Below are 19,307 nucleotides of genomic sequence, written 5' to 3'. Positions count from 1 at the left end.
TGAAGCAGAGGGAGAAAGTGCCTATGCATGAGCTCATGATCAGCTTTTAAGTGTCTCCACCAAGAGTCCTCCTGAGCTGTCTAGCCCCACTTTTCTTGTCATCCAAGTTTGCAGAAACCTCACCTGTAGTCTTGAGTAGCCCTACTGGCCTTCCAAGTTGACAAAACAGTAAACCACTTAACAATATAAGGGAAAATGGAATATTTTCTCTAAAGCTGGACTAAGACATGCTTCCATTCAGGCAGGCATGACATTTTCCAGCACATCTAAACCATCCTGCCACTTTTCTACCTCCCAGTAACACTGGTTTCTGTGTACTGCATCCTAGGCTGTTCTGAGAGCAGGAGATACTCTCCTAGCATTCCCTTCACAACTACAGTAGAATGATTAAATCAATGTAATTTATGGAAGAGTTGATTCACCAAATCCCCACTAATTCAATGGGCCAACTCTAGTTGCGACTTGCTACTTGATTTCAACCAATGTCTGTTATGCATGGGACTAAACTTGAACTAGCAAATAAGCAGTAAACATACATTATATATTCTTTTACACCTAGCAGTCTAGTTCTAGCATATAACTTCTTCCAATTCTGTTTTATAAAAATAATAAAAGTATATTTGTATAAGTGACCTATGAGTGCATATTAATGCATACATTAAAACAAAGTAGTTCTCTGGCCATGGAATCAGAATAAGAATTCTGGGGCTTCTTCTTTCCACGGGAATGTTGCCAAGATCAGGTGAAATTTCCACCTTGTAATGAATGATCCAGAAAGGATATAATTTGGAGGAAGAAAATTCCAACTTAAGACCTGATTGGCTAGTGCAAGATAACGCTGAAAAACTGAAGACATCTGAGCGTTAAGGTTTTCACGCCGGCTGAATTCCTGCAGCACCTCTACAGTAAGCATGAAGATCTGATGGAGATCATCCTCCTATGCAGGACAAGAGCAAACGTTTTAATCATTTAAATTATTAATATAAAATATTTTCCGCACGAATATATATAGACCATACAATCTGAAATCAACCTGTCAGAACACTTGCATTACCAGCTCAGCATAGTTTAAGCCAACTAGTAGGGACTCTCCCGGGATTGAGACAGGGTTTTTTCTCAGCCCCAACTGGAAATGATAAAGATGGACTCTGAGACCTTCAACACTGAAAGAATGTGCCCCCCCCAACATATTTATGGTTCAAGAGCTGCTGTAGTGGTTAGAATGCTGCACTGGGTCCTAGGAGATGCAGTTTCAACTCCCCATTGAACTATGATGTTGATTGTGTAACCTTGGCCAAGTTACTCTGTTCTGGCCTGAACTTTTTTTAAAAAGGAGAAGTATAGAGAACCATAAACAGTGCTTTGAGCTTATAGAAAAAAAGGCCAGACAATTATGTAAATTAGTAATAAATAATAATAATACTTTATTAGCAAATAGCTCTTTTCCAATAATACACATAGGGTGATCTACAGGGTGGCAAAATGGGGAAGAAAAGTGTAACAGGTGCTTCTCCCCAATTATATCTTAAATTTCAATTATGCAGATGAGCCTTCTCCAACCTAGTGCCCTCCCAGTGTTTTGGAGTTTAACTTCCCGAAGTCCTTGCCCATAAGGCACATGCGCAGGAATGCTTGGAATTGTAGAAGAGCACCAGGCTAGGGAATGCTCCTACATAGGGTATCCTTACTTTCATGTATGTATTTCTTAGTGGAACCCATCATTGTTTATTCACATTTCTTCAACAGAAACAAGTACAAGTAACCCACTTACTTGAAATATTCGTTTGCAGTTACCGTGGAACTCCATGCTTAACCCAATGTTACTGGTTTTACTTGAACTTGAAAACTCACTTAATAATGCTGTTAAAATGGAACAGGCCAGTGTCTGCTGTAAAGATGAAAGAACAACACATTTATTGCATAGTATGGCAAAAAACCCTCTATGTACAAGCTACTTCAAGAAAAGCTAATACACTATTTCCAAAATATTTGATTCTGATCACAGACAGAACTTTTGCTACCCCCAACTTCTTTATGTGTTTGTTCAAAACAAAGTAAAATTTGAAAAAAGTACAGCTCTGCTTTACATTATAATGAATAGATAATATTTTTAATTTATGACTGATGAGTTGAATAGATGTTGGAAATACAATATGAAAAGTTTAGATCTTGTCGTCCAAGGAATTATAAAATTCAGACTTTATACTCGAATTCTGCTAGAACTCAAAGTCTAACTAACCCATTTTATGTATCCTAATATGTTTGCTAGTACAAACTACCTTAGCATTATGGTGTCTCACCAGTCTAAGCAGCTTACAGGTCCTCACCAATTTTTTTTACAAAAACTAATTTAGAATCCACAAAATTTCACAGTTGGGTCTCATCTGCATACTGATCACAATACATTGTAAATCATCTTGAGGTAATATACAACAAAAATAGAATGATAGTTTCACAGCATCATCTTGGTAAACCAAGGAGCTGAAAGAATTCTGTTCGGAGGAGTAGCAATTGAGAAGTGACAGTGTCAACAGCCTTTCAGAATACTATAAAGCTCAAAGGGCACTGACAAGAGCTCTAGTATACTAGATGGAAACCACTGAAACTTATCTGGACCTCATTACATTTTGGGGCAGACCATTCTAATTGATTCTATATGCCTGCATGTACTCTGGCTTTTCCTTAATCATGATTACAATCTATCAGAATGGAGAATTAGTAAACTTTCCAGACAAACAAACATAGCTGGAAGATGGAGTAGGTGTAAAGTTGACTGGGTCATCCCTAATCTATACCAGCATATTCTTCTTCATAGGGACATGGCTAGGATTGATAAGGCTTTATTTTTTTCTAGTTGTTATGGTTTCAAGTAGAAACTCATGCACTCATTTCCCACGCTAGCAAGGTTTTGCTCAAAATCCTACAAGGCAGACTTCAGCAGTATGTGGACCGAGAACTCCCAGAAGTACAAGCTGGATTTCAAAGGGGCAGAGGAACTAGAGACTAAATTGCTAACATGCGCTGGATGATGGAGAAAGCCAGAGAGTTCCAGAAAAAACATCTACTTCTGCTTCATTGGCTACGCAAAAGCCTTTGACTGTGTGGGCCACAGCAAACTATGGCAGGTTCTTAAAGAAATGGGAGTGCCTGACCACCTTATCTGCCTCCTGAGAAAGGTATATGTGGGACAGGAAGCAACAGTTAGAACTGGATATGGAACAACTGACTGGTTCAAAATTGGGAAAGGAGTATGACAAGGCTGTATATAGTCTCCCTGCTTATTTAACTTATATGCAGAATATATCATGTGAAAGGCAGGACTGGAAGAATCCCAAGCCAGAATTAAGATTGAGAAAACAACCTCAGATATGCAGATGATACCACTCTGATGGCAGAAAGTGAGGAGGAATTAAAGAACCTCTTAAATGAGGGTGAAAGAGGTGAGTGCAAAAAATGGTCTGAAGCTCAACATCAAAAAAACTAAGATCATGGCCACTGGCCCCCTCACCTCCTGGCAAATAGAACGGGAAGATATGGAGGCAGTGACAGATTTTATTTTCCTGGGCTCCATGATCACTGCAGATGGTGACAGCAGCCACGATATTAAAAGACACCTGCTTCTTGGGAGGAAAGCGATGACAAACCTTGACAGCATCTTAAAAAGCAGAGACATCACCTTGCCGACAAAGGTCCACATAGTCAAAGCTATGGTTTACCTGTAGTGATGTATGGAAGTGAGAGCTGGACCAAAAAGAAGGCTGACCGCTGAAGAATTGATGCTTTTGAATTGTGGTGCTGGAGGAGACTCTTGAGAGTTCCCTGGACTGCAAGGAGAACAAACCAATCCATTCTGAAGGAAATCAACCCTGAGTGCTCACTGGAAGGACAGGTCTTGAAGCTCATGAGATGGACAATACTTTAGCCATCTCATGAGAAGAGAAGACTCCCTGGAAAAGACCCTGATGTTGGGAAAGTGTGAAGGCAAGAGGAGAAGGGGACAACAGAAGACAAGATGGATGGACAGTATCATTGAAGCTATCAACATGAATTTGACCAAACTCCGGGAGGCAGTGGAAGACAGGAGGGCCTGGCGTGCTCTTGTCCATGGAGTCACGAAGAGTCGGACACGACTTAACGACTAAATGACAACAAATGGTTTCAATTTCCCAAGATGGAGAGAGGTGTTTTCTATCTTTGCAAACTTTGAATCTAAAATTGGACTAGTATTAATTTACTTATAGATGAGTCCAGGCTGGCAGAAAGAAATTAGTTTTACCAAAAAGCTACAGCTGGTACAAGACCTTGCTTCTTCATAACCCTCTGAAGATGCCAAATTCAACAGAAAACAAGCTAAACAATTGGGATTCTTCAACTGACCAGATTCCCAAAGAAACAAAGTATATATCATTTTTATGAGACATTTCAGCTGTCTCTTTAGTGCTACTCATCTGAAATATGCCAGACAAATCCGGCTAGTGTGCTAGCCACTTCTTATGTAAAGTTCCAATGTCTCAATAAATGGAGTATAAAGCTTGCATCTTCTAACAGTAGTGTTCATTAGTTGACCTACATTTCTTAAGATAATAGTTTGAATGGATCCCCTGCAATTTTATCATGGAGATTAAACAGATTTTGACAAGGACAGTACCCATATGAGCCTCAGAGAAAGAGTGGACTCCAAATCCATAGCAGTGACGTTGACTGTCATCAGAGCATAAAACCATTCAGTAAACTGGCTGAAAGTGCCAATTTTTCAATTTCCAAAAGGTAAATTATAGTCTAATGACATCCAGTTTTACAAGAGATAGCAATACATATACCACATCCTCCACATATTACATAAAAGTAGCATGTTTCATTCTTTTCCCAATGGACAAAAGAATAATGGATGTATACCACTACTGGCTTGATTCCTAGACTATTTGGAGCCAAGGTGCCAAGGCTGGAGAGAGGAACAGGAATTGTTAAAGGGTCATGCATGCCGGCAAGTGTCCAGGGGTTAAACAGAAATATGCACACTACCTCTGAACACCCGAAAGATTAAAGTCCTGATGATACTATTTATGCGAGGTCACACAACAGCTGACAGTAGTGCCATCCACCCACCAACTGCAACATCTTTGTTCAGAAATGCCTCTGATGTCAGTACCTTGACCCTACAGACAGCTTGTTATCTCAGCTAGTATACACAAAATTAACATTCTTCCTAGCTATATAAATCCCAGACAGACCAACAGGGGAAAAAGAGAGAGAATTTTATGTGAAATATGTGTTTAAGCTGATTTTAGCAACTGATTACAGCACGCAGCTTGGGCTCTGTAAAGACAACAAACACGCTTTACTTTCTTTTCTAGAAGTATACACATTGTCTGCTGATCATGGCTCTGACCATCAAGCTTAAACTAACAGGAGTATTCTGCTTGTTTTCCTCTACTTACCATCAAAACAAAAGCAAAAATAAAAACCCACATAGTGAATTTTAATTGCCAGGCAACAAGTTTTGTACCATTACATATTCCAAACAATACAACAGATGAGGAGTATGGAATATATATAATTACAGACGTTGGGTTGCACTTTCCACGGTACTACTCTATTGGCTATGTTGGTGATGGCTGATGAGAACAGCAGCCCAACAAGTCACAGTGGTGCCCCGCAAGACGATGTTAATTTGTTCCACTGAAATTGCTGCTTTGCGAAAATATCATCTTGCGAAAAGCGTTTCCCCATTGGAATGCATTGGAATCCGTTTAATGTGTTCCAATGGGGAAAAATCATCGTCATCCAGTGAAAATCGGCCACAGGGAAGCCATTTTGCGAAGCGCCAATCAGCTGTAAAAATCGCTGTTTTGTGAAAAACGGTCTGCGAAGCACGGACCAAATCATCGTCCAGTGAAATCCCCCATAGGAAAAACCGTTTTGCGAATTGCTATAGCGATCGCAAAAAGTCATCGTCCTGCGGATTACCCGTTTTGTGGGGTAACTGTCTAGCGGGGCCCCACTGTATCTGAGGCACACACTTGCACCACAATCCAGACTACTCCATTCTCTTAAGTCTGTTTTACAGCAGTGTTTTACAGCATTGTAGCACACTGGAGTTGATGTAGCCTTTCTGAACTTCTAACTGCATTTGGGATATCAGAATCTGATGTGATCCTACATGCTCTCCCCCTTTTCTTCACAAAGCCCTCCTATTGTTTCATTGTTTGCCTTAACCACTACAAGCAGTGCCATCTCCATACGTACTAACTAAAATTAATACCAACTGAAATTGCTTCATAATCATAGTTTGGAAAATTATTTCAAACTCTGGTTTGCATCAATCATGATTAGGTCCAAGACACACATAATGTTATACCACAATCACAGCAAAAGGTGAAGGAATGGAAGTGCACGATTTCACAAAATGACTTTATATCTTCAGGATAAGAGTCCAGTTCTCTAATGACACTTAAATTTCAGAATGCTACATTAACTACAAATCAGCTTACAGAAATCATAATCCTTAGGCTTGACTATAATATTAAATTAAATGCAAAAACTTCAAACATTAAAAGCTGACAAAAATGTATGCTTTTGACACCTCTGTTAAAAGTAAGCCTTTAGTAAGTAACTGGAAATGGAACATTAGTGTCATGCCAGTAAAGAGTATACCTCTGGAAACTACTTTGTCTCACTCATCAGAAATTTCATTAGTTCCACCACATGAACAAACTACATACCCAAACAATAACCCCATCTGACAAAATAAAATACTTCTCTTGTTTGGAAAGAGGATTGTCTCTTAGAATAGCCTGGCACTATCCCCAGTTGGGCTTTACTACCAGGAATATACTTTATAAAAGTTTGCCATGCTTAAAAGAGACTTTCAGCTGCTCTAACAGAAGATCAATGAGTATATGCTAAGAGAGATTAACTGGGCAATCAGACACCAAGTGGAAGCAAAGTAGTTGCAGACAATCACTGTTGTTCTTTAAAAAAAACGGTTTAATGAGGTAGAAAAATAAAAAAATAAAAAATAGAAATACTTTGCAGTCTATTAAGATGTAGGAATATTTCTGCATATATTTATGTGCTCCTAAAAAGCATGACACGTGCCTTCAAAAAGAATGTCACTTAAACTGAAAGTTAAAGCCATAATGAATGTTTGAAGGGATTTCACACTTGTGTCTGGGGCTGCTGGTGGAATACGTGCATTGCTTTATTTGAGAGTGGTTAGATTACAAAGGATGAAAGGGATAAAAGTTCAAAGACTGTTTAGGAAAATACACGGGCTAGTGTACACCTGTCCAAAACACAATCTGATCAGAGAATTAATTTCAGCAGCTAAACCTGTTGTGCCTCTATCAGATATGTGTGTCCTAGTCACCGGAAAGATAAAGAGCTGGCAATTTTGGCTAGCACTACCTTTGCAAGCACATTTCAAAACAATAAAATCTATTTGGAACATGCCACCATGAATACTGGGTGAGTATACATGTGTGCACACACATGTACTGTAGCTTTATATTTACAGAAAAGTGAAGTGATGCACTTTGGGTCAAGAGGCATCATCTCAGTTGTGTTGCCAGTGCATATGAAGTTAGCCCTATCATTTTAATCATTTTCAAGTACCGCCGAGATGATTAACAAGGCTGTTCTTCTCAAACATCTCTGTAAAGCCCACATCATCACTCTTAAGTGGTGCCTAAGAACACAAGAGGTATTTGATAACATTGCTGAAGAGCTACTTAGAAGTAACATGGCAAGAAAAAGCAGACAGATGAAAGCAAGAGAGTTCTAGATATAATACAGGCATTTTGGAAGCAAAAACTTAAGTCCGGAATAGCTATTTTATACTTTCTTTCTGCTTGTCCTTGAACATCCTTTATCAGATGAAAAAATGATGGAAGATTGCCTCTCTTTTTTAAGTATATCTGATGTTATGGAAAAGTTCATCTAAATTGCATATATTGTTCAGATGCTCACAAGACACTCCAGCTGCTGCTCGAGACAATGAGACCTATAACAGACTTCAACAGACTTGAAGCAAGCACCCTGTTCTATGCTGCTTTGCTGAAGAGGACGACAAAGAAGAGAAAGAAATACTATGCCGTATATATCAAATGCTGACTGGGCAGCTCAGTGGATTTGCTACCTAACAGTGTAGTCAGAGGTTGGCAGTTCAATTCCCCACTGAGCCTCCAAGGAAAGAGCCAGCCTGTGTAGCCATGAGCAAGCTGCAAAGTCCCCGGATTCCCTCAGAAAAAAGGGAACTTTGGAGCCACTTTTGAGTACTATCTACCTAGAAAACCTGGAAAAGAGTCAACATAAATCAGAATTGATTTGACAAACACATGGCTGTCTCTATGGTGTAGGTATCTGGCTGTGGAGTCAGTGGTTGAGAGTTTGATTCCCCACTGTACCTCCTTGACAGGAGCCAGACCCAAGGATCCATAAGGGCCCTTCCAGTTGATGATAATGACTATTCTCATCATGGTTCCACATTGGCAAAGTTGGCTATGGTGATGGGAGCTGAAGCTCATCACATGTGGAGGGCCACAGGTCGCTCAGTCCAGCTTTACGGATCCCACAGTACATAGTATGAGTTGGGACACCATTCCAACACAAAAACATTGTTACCAGTCCTTATTGCACTGGTAACAGCGAATCATTAACTGAGGAAAAAGTGAGCCTTGCTGAGAGAGGATACCGTTCTCCATGACCTCCTTGTGCAGAGACCTCTGGTTAGGATCCAGCAGTGCCCACTCCTCCTGGGTGAAATACACAGCCACTTCCTCAAAGGTCACTGGACTCTAATATGGTTCTGCATGTGCTTCCATATTCAACCATACTACTGTAGTTTACTCGACTGAGATATAATAAACACGTGTCTTATTTGATTGGTTATATAATAAAACCTTAAATTAGGAAGTCTCAGATTTACTTTTTGCGATTTATGTGACCTCATCTTATTAATCCTTGGCTTTTTATCTCCATTACAAAATTTATTGATCATAGTTTGCCAGCCTTTTACCTCTTCTTCAATTATCTTTACTGATAACATCACAAATAAAAAAATTATCTTAGGTAAAAAAAATCTTCATTTTACATACTGCTACTCTACTAAATCATTAAAGTCCAATTTTCCTAAAATCAACTAAATTATTTTTAACGTCTTGCTTCTATTTTTTAGAAGTCTCCTCTTTCAATTTTTAAAATTAATTGGAATATTTATATCTAAATACTTAATAAACATTTGAATATTAATATCAAATTCTTTCCTATTTTTTCTTTTTCATCTTTACTATATTAAACACCATCATTGATTTATGCCAATTTAGCTGTAATTCCATTATCTCTTCAAATTCTTTTAAACACAATTTAATCCTATCCATGACTTTTCTACTTTTTAAATTTGTATACAAACCCACAACAAATAATAACCATTAAAACATCTAATAAACAAGAAAAAACTAACAAACTACCGTATTTTTCGCTCCATAAGACGCACCTTTCCATAAGATGCACCGATTTTTAGGAGAAGAAAACAGGAAAATATAATCTGTTTTCTTCGCTCCATAAGACGCACAGACTTTCCACCCCCCTTAAAAACTGCATAGACATCTAGTCTTTTCTCTTTATCAATACAAATTCAATAAATTGTCCTCATTTATCTTTACTAATTATCTCCCTCTTAACTTTTATATTACATGTAAGTTTATCATTAATTGCTGATTCTGGAGCATAACAACCTATTTCCTTAATAAATCAAGGTACTATATTTATATCAAAGAGAATAATTATATTACTAAATGTATTAAAGAAGAGCAAAGCAATATTATATTAAGATATATGGGAAATTTGACTAGAAGAATGTTAAATGTAATAAGAAAATAAAAGATGAATATACCATATACCTTCTAGTCTTTATTAATAGACAGCATTATCTTAAAACCAAACACCCATTCCCCTTAATTTTAATACTTTTCTTTAGTGGATAGATTTTATAACCTGAAAGAACCTTGCCAGCACCCATCTCTTCCTCATCTACATACTTCCTTTTTTACTCTCCTTCCCTTGCTGGATTGTTACTATTATATACTTATTTATTCCAGTAATACAGATCTATTATAATTTATAAAGCCAATCACCATATTGTTCATACTACATCATCTTTAAATCTTCTCCATACGTATTTCCAAATTAACTCTATTTCCCAAATTGTATAACCTTATGGACAACCTATATTACAGTACAGTGGTACCTCGCAAGACGACTGCTTCGCATAACGACTAATTCACTTTACGATGAGGTTTTCGGAGCAATCTTGCACTTCGTTTAACGATGTTTCCTATGGGCGATTTTCGCTTTACGATGCTAGGGACCTTGCTTCGCAAGACGGTTAAATTTTAGGTCCCTGTTTTTCGCTTTACGATGTTTTTGACAGCTTGGTCTTGCTTCGCTATACGAGTCTTTTAATGGGCTCTGTTTCGTTAGACGGCTGTCTTTGCTTGGGAACCGCGTTTCGCTTAACGTTTCCTATGGCAATTTTCACTTTACGATGACAATCCGTTCCCATTGGAACGGATTATCAGGTTTTCAATGCATTTCAATGGGAAAACATGTTTCGCAAGACAATGCTTTCGCTTAACAGAGATTTTCGCGGAACGAATTAACATCGTCTTGCAAGGCACCACTGTATATCCAAAAAGTAAATTTTAGAAGAGGAAAAAAATCCATTTTAAATAGCTGAAAAATGAGTGACTGGAAATAGCCCTTGTCATTGTATTTTAAGAAATCTGCACCACAGTGGGAAGGTAACGGTGTTCCGTGTCTAGTCGCGCTGGCCACGTGACCACGGAAGATTGTCTACAAACACTAGCTCTATGGGTTGGAAACGGACATGAGCACCACCCCCTAGAGTTGGACATGACTGAACCCTTTACCTAATACTTTATTTATTGAGTTCTATTAGGAACATACGTGAGTACAAGTAACACAAGAAACATGGAGAGCTTGTGAGTGGGGCAGCCAGCAAAGGGAGGGGAGGGAGTGCGCAGCACATCTGGTGCCATACTGATGAATTCCATCACCCTGGACCGAATTAATTCATGCCCATCTCTAAAGGAAGGACAGTAGAAATGGATGACTCCGACAAAGACATATCTCCCTATGTAAACACAACCACCACCACAGTCAGAAAGCCAGACAAAGATTATTCAGTCAAATTCCAAAGCGACTGTATAAAACATACCCACTTCTAGAATCCCCTTTTATAAAGCAGAATAAAATGGGACATGTCCTAAGAAAGTCTATGATTTTAACCTAGAATCACTAAATATATAGCTGGATGGGGAGAGGTTTTATCCGTCCTTCCAAGCCATTGATGTGGTCCATAGTCCTTCAGGACACTCCATACCAGGTTACTTTTGGAAGTCCCAATTGATGCCCTCATTATCAATCAATCAATCAATCAATCAATCTTTATTTGTGGTCTCCGACCCATTAAGCCCTCATTATCAATTGCTGTTCCCAAAAATTTCAGTGTCAACTGCAGGAATTCAGAAGTGTAGAATCTGTAATTTGACAGTAATTGTAGCCATATGAGACGTTATAGCTATATATACCGGATTTTTCGCTCCGTAAGACGCACCTTTCCATAAGACGCACCAAATTTTTAGGAGAAGAAAACAGGAAAAAAATAATCTGCTTTCTTCTCCTAAAATTTGGTGAGCCTTATGGAGAGGTCCATCTTATGGAACACACCCTAGGGTTCTAGGGTCCTAGGGTGTGTTCCAGGATGCTTTGGAGACTCCCCCTGCCCCCCCGGGGGCCAGAGGGGGTGAAATCGCCACCTTCTGGGACTCTTCTGAAGCTTCCCAAGCCTCAGAAGAGCCCCCAAAGGTGGCGATTTCGCCCCCTCTGGCCCCCAGGGGAGGCAGGGTCAGTCTCCAAAGGGTCCTAGGGTGTGTTCCAGGACCCTTTGGAGACTCACCCTGCCTCCCCCGGGGGCCAGAGGGAGTGAAATCGCCACCTTCTGGGACTCTTCTGAAGCTTCCCAAGCCTCAGAAGAGCCCCCAAAGGTGGCGATTTCGCCCCCTCTGGCCCCCAGGGGAGGCAGGGTCAGTCTCCAAAGAGTCCTAGGGTGTGTTCCAGGACCCTTTGGAGACTCACCCTGCCTCCCCCGGGGGCCAGAGGAGGCAAAATTGCCACCTTTTGGGGCTCTTCTGAAGCTTCCCAAGCCTCAAAAGAGCCCCAGAAGGTGGCGATTTTGCCCCCTCTGGCCCCCGGGGGAGGCAGGGCGAATCTCCAAAGGGTCCTAGGGTGCATTCTAGGACCCTTTGGAGAGTCACCCTGCCTCCCCCGGGGGGGGCAGAGGGGGCAAAATCGCCACTTTTGGGGGCTCTTTTGAGGCTTGGGAAGCTTCAGAAGAGCCCCAAAAGGTGGCGATTGCGCCCCCACGGGCTCCGTGGGGGTGGGGGGAGCGTCGTAAGGGTCCTGGAAGGCTCACTCGGACCCTTCCGACGCTCCCCCACCCCCCTACAGGTGCAGGGGGGTTAAAATCGCCAGCTTCTGGCAGTGTTTTGAGGCTTGGGAAGCCTCAAAACACTCCCAGAAACGGCCAATTTAACCCCCCCTGCACCCGTGGGGGGGTGGGGCAGCTTGGCAAGGGTCCTGGAAGGCTCCCTCGGACCCTTGTCATGCTGCCCCACCCCCCCACGGGTGCAGGGGGGGTAAAATCGCCAGCTTCCAGGACCTTTTGAGAGGCTTGAAAGGTCCTGGAAGGTCGCTATTTCGCCAGAAGCTGGCGATTTCCCCCCTGCTCCCGTGGGGGGGTGGGGACAGCGTGGCAAGGGTCCGAGGGAGCCTTCCAGGAGCCTTGCCACGCTGCTCCCACCCCCCCACGGGTGCAGGGGGGGGAATCGGCAGCTTCCAGGACCTTTTGAGAGGCTTTCAAGCCTCTCAAAAGGTCTTGGAAGGTCGCTATTTCGCCCCCACTGGCCCCATCGGGGTTGGGGAAGTGTTGCAAGGGTCCTGGAAGGCTCCCCGGACCCTTGTGACGCTGCCCCCCACGGGGCCAGTGGGGGCGAAGTCACCACCTTTGCTCCATAAGACGCATAGACTTTCTACCCCTCTTTTTTGGGGGGGAAAAGTGCGTCTTATGGTGCAAAAAATACGGTAATACAGATATTTAGTACAATCCAATATGTATGAACTTCCAGGCACACACAGCTCATTCAAGACACTGGAAACAGCATTTGACATGCTGAACAAACTATTTTTATATATAAATATGAGGCAACTCCATAAGCAGCTGAAAGTGTTTGCAGCTACCTACCTCTGTACATGCAAACTGACAACCCTCTTTCTCAGGAACGGAAATCCTCAAATAGCCAAAGGACACAGAGTATGCTATAGAGGGGTCCAGTGCCCATGCACTGCAGGCATTTGTGGTTGAGAGGAGATTATCTCACAACACATTTCCTTAGCATCTTGGAAACAATGGTGGAAAATATGAATTAAGCTGGCTAAAATTAGTAATCAGCTTCTCAGCAGAAGCTCTGTCCAGAAAAAGACATGGGCCCAATTCACCAAGAAACTTTCATGTTGGATATTCCTCTCCTTTCTTCGCCAGGCAAGATGAATAGTATGCTGTTGTTGTTACTTGTCACCCTAACAGGTATTTAAAGGTATGTTAGTTATTCAAGGAGTGGTTTATCACTGCCACACCACAGTCATTTTTGTCCTAGACCCACACTCTACCTGCTATACCACACAGCTCTTGAATGGAGCCTCAGGCAATTCTATTTAAACTATGTCTATATCTACCTGTACTTGGGAGTTCTATTTCATTTATATATAGCTTCATTCTATCCTGTGCTTTGAAACCAACAAGAGAAGGATTTGAGGGATTCAGGTTTGGTCCCCAACATGTGATGGGGGGGAAGTATCACAAATATCATTTTTTTAATTTACAAATCAAAAACCCAGACATGTTTATTACTGCTGTGTTTTTGTTTTCTAATTTAGGAACTCTTCTCCCCAGCCTATTTCATGTGAGGATAATGTCTCTCAGGAGCATTCAGGAGTGGAAGATATCGTCATTTTTTTTAATTTTTTGTAAATTTTTATTTATTTAAAAGAATTAAGATATAATCTTGTGTGACAGCAAGGGGAATAATCAGAGAAGTTTACAATGAGAATCTCAATATTTTTCCTCTCCTAATAATTTTAAATCATTTAGGGATTCTAGAAGTTTGTGTGACTAGAACAGGTATTAGCAAAGTATGGCTCACAGGGCACATGCAGCCATCAACAGAACTTCTGTTGGGTCCCAAATCCATTGTAGGGTCTTTAAAATGTGGGATTTTTTTAGTTAATAAATAGATATAGTTAACATAGCTTCTTGGTTGCATTATAACCATTCTTTGCATACAGCCATGAATGTTTGCAGTCCTGCTTGTTCCTGAAATCATCATCTAGACCCTACTCTTAAGTCTACACGCTGTGATTGACTTGGAAACTGGTGACAAGGGAAAAGTACCTCCCTTAAGGATGTGCTCTCCCCAAAGATGCCCAAGTGGTTTCAACATTATCATTTCTTCCTATGCATGATTAAGATACACCTTTACTCTGAGGCATTTCATGGAGTAGAATTGCAAATTTCTAAACTTTGTGTGAATGAGATATAAAGGAAAGTGAGCCGTCCTTAGTAATAGAAGATATAATTGAGGGAAAAGAGGGTGATGACGTGAAAATACCTGAAGGGAAAAGCAGTATGTTGCGAGAGCTAGAAAAGGTGGAAAAGAAAAAGGGGAAGGATGAAATATGTCTGGTGGAGGAGGGAGAGAAAATGGAAAGGGAGGAGGAAAAGATGCCAGTCTGGGAGAAGGAAGGTATAAATGTGAGAGGAGAACAATGGTTTGGGAGTAAGCTGGAAAGAGAGAGAAGGAGACAGAAGGAAGAAAGCAAAGCAGGATAGTGGTTATTAGAAGGCGCGTGATTTACTGAAAGATTTCCCAAACTTGAAAGTGAGAGGACTGCTACTGGACCCAGAGAGCGACCCAGACCCGTCATCGTGTTCCCACACGGGCAAGGAAGAGGAAAGGAGGTGATCCATCCAGACTCCACCTACAACCAACCACCAAAGGAAGGTGACTGAGCTAGACACCCATGCTGCGGGACGATCTGTGCAGTGAGGAGTGCATCACTTCGGAGACCCCCCCACAAAGAACGGTTTGGCCCAGCACCCCAATAAGTTACCAGGACTTTGGTCGTGAATTTATATCACCTAGTTATGGCTTGTTGCCGGAGTTATCTTGTTTTGACCCAATTGAAATAATTACAGAAAAGTCGGAAGTGAATAAAAACTAAATAATGAGTTAATACGTCTCCTACTTTATTTCCCACCAAATATGAGGAACTGCCAAAGGAATCTAATGGACCTTATCACATTTTGTGTATTTTATTTGCAGGATTACTGCATTTTTTTCTAGAAAAGGTGTTCAAGAAATTGAATAGATAATAATACAGTACTTCCAGCAATTTTCCATAACTAAACTAATTCAATTTCATTATCATGTCAGGGGACGATGGGGTGTATATGGAGATATATACACAACAGTCTGCAAAGCCAGAGAGGTAAACCTGGGTTTCCCCTTCTCTACAACAATCATGGGCAAAAATAATACGGTACCACCATTAGCTGGGAGACAGAAGTTTGCATCAATTCAAGAATTACAAATGCCACTAGGTTTCATTCCCTTTGACCTTTTAATGTTTTCTTGAACATGGTTAATCATGGGCCGTGAGAAGAGAAATCGAATATATCTGTGTGTTTTTAATATAGGAAGAATTAAGGTAAGCTGGAGCACCTGAAACAGACTTAAAATGACGAAAACAACAACCACAACCAAAAACACACAACCAAAAACACACAAAAGCACACTAAAGAAACAATGGTGGCTCTTGCTTTTCCTCAGCCAAAAAATAAAGGGTTGTGAGGCATCAGTAAAGGTATGAATAGCCATCTTGGGTTACGTTTTGATGGGAAATACATTTTACCAATACAGCACACAAAAAACAAAAATACAACAATTCACAACAGTTTGTATTCTGTACTGAATAATTCATCATTTCAACAGAACAGATTGCTGATAAACAAGACATCTGGATTTGAATATCAGAATAAAGCACACACTGTTTCTAATAGAAGTATTTCATAAATACATATATTTTCTGAACCATCATGACATGTTACATTTCTTTTATTATATGCTGTCAGGGCTGTTTGTTGCCAAGAACAAAAGACTTTGTAGCACTGATTTCATCTTGAGAAACAAACAAAATACTCATCTTTGGGCAAGCACTGCTAATGATCAGCCCTTCAAGTTCTTCAGCTTTTGATACTAAAGATTTCAGTCTGAAATAGAGATATCTCATTTCCACGATGGAACACTTCAAAACGTCTGTTGTAGTATGTGGAACTGCACTAACGGCACAAGTGGAAATAAGGTGCTGGAAATCTATTTACAGCTTCATGAGAGCGTGGTGGAGGATATTTCCGCATCGGATTCTACGAATGTAACATGAGTAAATTTTGCATTGCCATTTTCACTTCTGTGCATGCACATACCCCTCCTGCCCAACCACAACACCTCCCCAGGGAATGGAAAAGGTCTTTCCTCAGATAATTCCAACAGCTGAACCACAGATGCAAACGGAACTGTGCTTAAGGGAATCACTGCCAGTTAATGGAAAACCCACTACAAGATGAAATGATTTTGGTTCTTTAACCAGTATAGATGCCAAAGAAGCTAACACTTAATAATTCACCAGAGGTATCTATAAAAAATTAAAGGGAGAGCCATTAATATTCAAATTTAAGTCCAAGCATATTAACTTGATTTAATGTAAGTTAAATCCTAACACATTAGGATTTAATGTTCCACCATGCAGCAATCGCAGAATGCATTTCACAACTGCCTACCCACTTTTCCAGTTCATGGCAAACTTTTCCTCCAGCAGTGAACTACAACCTCACCTTCACATACAGCACAAAGAGGCGGAAGAGAGAGTCACATTCTTTGAGGAAGTACCACAAAGAGAAAAAGGTCTTCTACCCTGGCCCAGTCAATCCCTGCTCTGCTATCTACAGTGGTGCCCCGCATAGCAACGTTAATCCGTTCCGAATTAATCGTCGCTATCCGGAAACATCGCTAAACAGAACTTAAACTTCGTTTAATGCGTTCCTATGGGGCCCAAACTCACCGTTCAGCGAAGATCCTCCATAGTGCCGCCATTTTCACTGCCTCAGTAAGCGAAGGCAGTGTGCGAAAATGCTTGCGGCGGCCATTTTGGGCACCCGCCGGCCATTTTGGAACCGCCGATCAGCTGTTCTAAAAACATCGCAATGCGAAGATCGGTAAGCGACACGCTTACCGATCATCGCAATGCGATGTTTGCCCATTCAGAACATCGCAATGTGATCACATTAGCAATCCCAAAAAATAGATCGCTATGCGGATTCGTCATTAAACGGTGCGCTCGTTATGCGAGGCACCACTGTACTTCCGGAACAGTTTTAAGTTGTTAATTATATCATAGGGGAACAGTTCACACTACAATTTCATTTTCTGCTGTACATGCGGACCGGGCCTGACTGTAAATGTACCTGGATTAAAGTCACAGCATCTAAGCTCGCACAAAAACATTTCTAAAGTCAGCCTAAAATGCATTTAACTTTCAAGAACTTACCACAGTGGGGTTGCCGCTGCTTATCAGCTGACTAACTTCATGAAAAATGCTCTTGCATTCAATAGATTTGTCCAAGGATCCTCGTTTCACTATTACTGCTACTGCTAATAATATCTGCTCCCGTACATACTTCTGGAGGCTGTAATTACAATATGGAATATACTCAGCATCAATACTGACAAAGGCAACCATCCTAATAGTTGCAAGTTGAAAACCTTGAGTCTACCGTTTATGGGGTGCTGAACATTTTAACTTCATTTTTGTGGAAGCAAATGCATCACAGATATACAGTGGGGTCTTGACTTGAGAACTTAATCCGTATTGGAAGGTGGTTCTCAAGTCAAAAAGTCTGTAAGTCAAGTCTCCATTGACCTACAGTGCATTGAAAACCGATTAATCCCGTAACAGGCCGTTTTTGTTCCAATTTGGTTTTTTTCTGGTCTGTAAGTCAAATCTCAGTCTGCAAGTCAAACCTAAATTTTGCGGCCAGAGAAGTCTGTAACTCAAACAGTCTGTAAGTCAAGCCGTCTGTAAGTCAAGGGTCCACTGTAGAATATATAAGAATTTTGACATTTCAAGGAATTAGCCAAGAAAAGAGTACAGTGATCGTTATTGTTTGAACAAGAAGCAGAGCAAAAAAGAGATTAAGTGTAATCCTGGGATGATGATACAGCCAAAGCTGGTTCAGACAACTTCCTCTATCCATCTACAGTATATCACAGAAGTGAGTACACCCCCCTCACATTTCATAAATATTTTAGCATATTTTTCATGTGGCAACACTGAAGAAATGACACTTGGCTACAATGTAAAGCAGTGAGTATACAGCTTGTATAACAGTGTAAATGTGCTGTCCCCTCAAAATAACGCAACACATGCAGCCATTAATGTCTAAACCGTTGGCAACAAAAGTGAGTACAACCCTAAGTGACACTGTCCAAATTGGGCACAAAGTATCAATATTTTGTGTGGCTACCATTATTTTCCAGCACTGCCTTAACCCTCTTGGGCATATAATTCACCAGAGCTTCACAGGTTGCCACTGGAGTCCTCTTCCACTCCTCCATGATAACATCACAGAGCTGGTGGATGTTAAGAGACCTTGCGCACCTCCACCTTCCATTTCAGAATGCCCCACAGATGCTCAACAGGGTTTAGGACTTGGCCAGTCCATCACCTTTACCCTCAGCTTCTTTAGCAAGGCAGTGGTCGTTTTGGAGGTGTGTTTGGGGTTGTTATCATGTTGGAATACTGCCCTGCGGCCCAGTCTCTGAAGGGCGGGCATCATGCTCTGCTTCAGTATGTCACAGTACATGTTGGCATTCATGGTTCCCTCAATGAACTGTAGCTCCCCAGTGCTGGCAGCACTCATGCAGCCCCAGACCATGACACCATGCTTGACTGAAGGCACAACACACTTGTCTTTGTACTCCTCACCTGGTTGCTGCCACACATGCTTGACACCATCTGAACCAAATAAGTTCATCTTGGTCTCATCGGACCAAAGGACATGGTTCCAGAATTCCGTCTCCTTGGTCTGCTTGTCTTCAACAAACTGTATGCGGACT

The 19,307-nt window shown here is 41.0% G+C and overlaps 1 protein-coding gene across 1 annotated transcript in view; it reads right to left on the bottom strand.

Annotated features, from left to right (window-relative positions):
- The window catches only part of XPO4 (exportin 4), an 87,531-nt gene that overhangs the window by 50,956 nt on the left and 17,268 nt on the right, over positions 1-19,307 (bottom strand). The window contains exons 4-6 of the mRNA XM_020802024.3: positions 17,740-17,878; positions 1,772-1,888; positions 784-937 (exon numbers count right to left, since the gene is read on the bottom strand). Of these exons, the coding sequence (XP_020657683.1) occupies positions 784-937; positions 1,772-1,888; positions 17,740-17,878 (410 nt within the window). The remainder of the gene's footprint in view (positions 1-783; positions 938-1,771; positions 1,889-17,739; positions 17,879-19,307) is intronic.

The sequence above is a fragment of the Pogona vitticeps genome, chromosome 3 (assembly GCF_051106095.1).
Source record: "Pogona vitticeps strain Pit_001003342236 chromosome 3, PviZW2.1, whole genome shotgun sequence".
Taxonomy (NCBI): domain Eukaryota; kingdom Metazoa; phylum Chordata; class Lepidosauria; order Squamata; family Agamidae; genus Pogona; species Pogona vitticeps.
The sequence above is the reverse complement of the archived record's forward strand: the minus strand, read 5'-3'. Positions and strand labels throughout refer to the sequence as shown.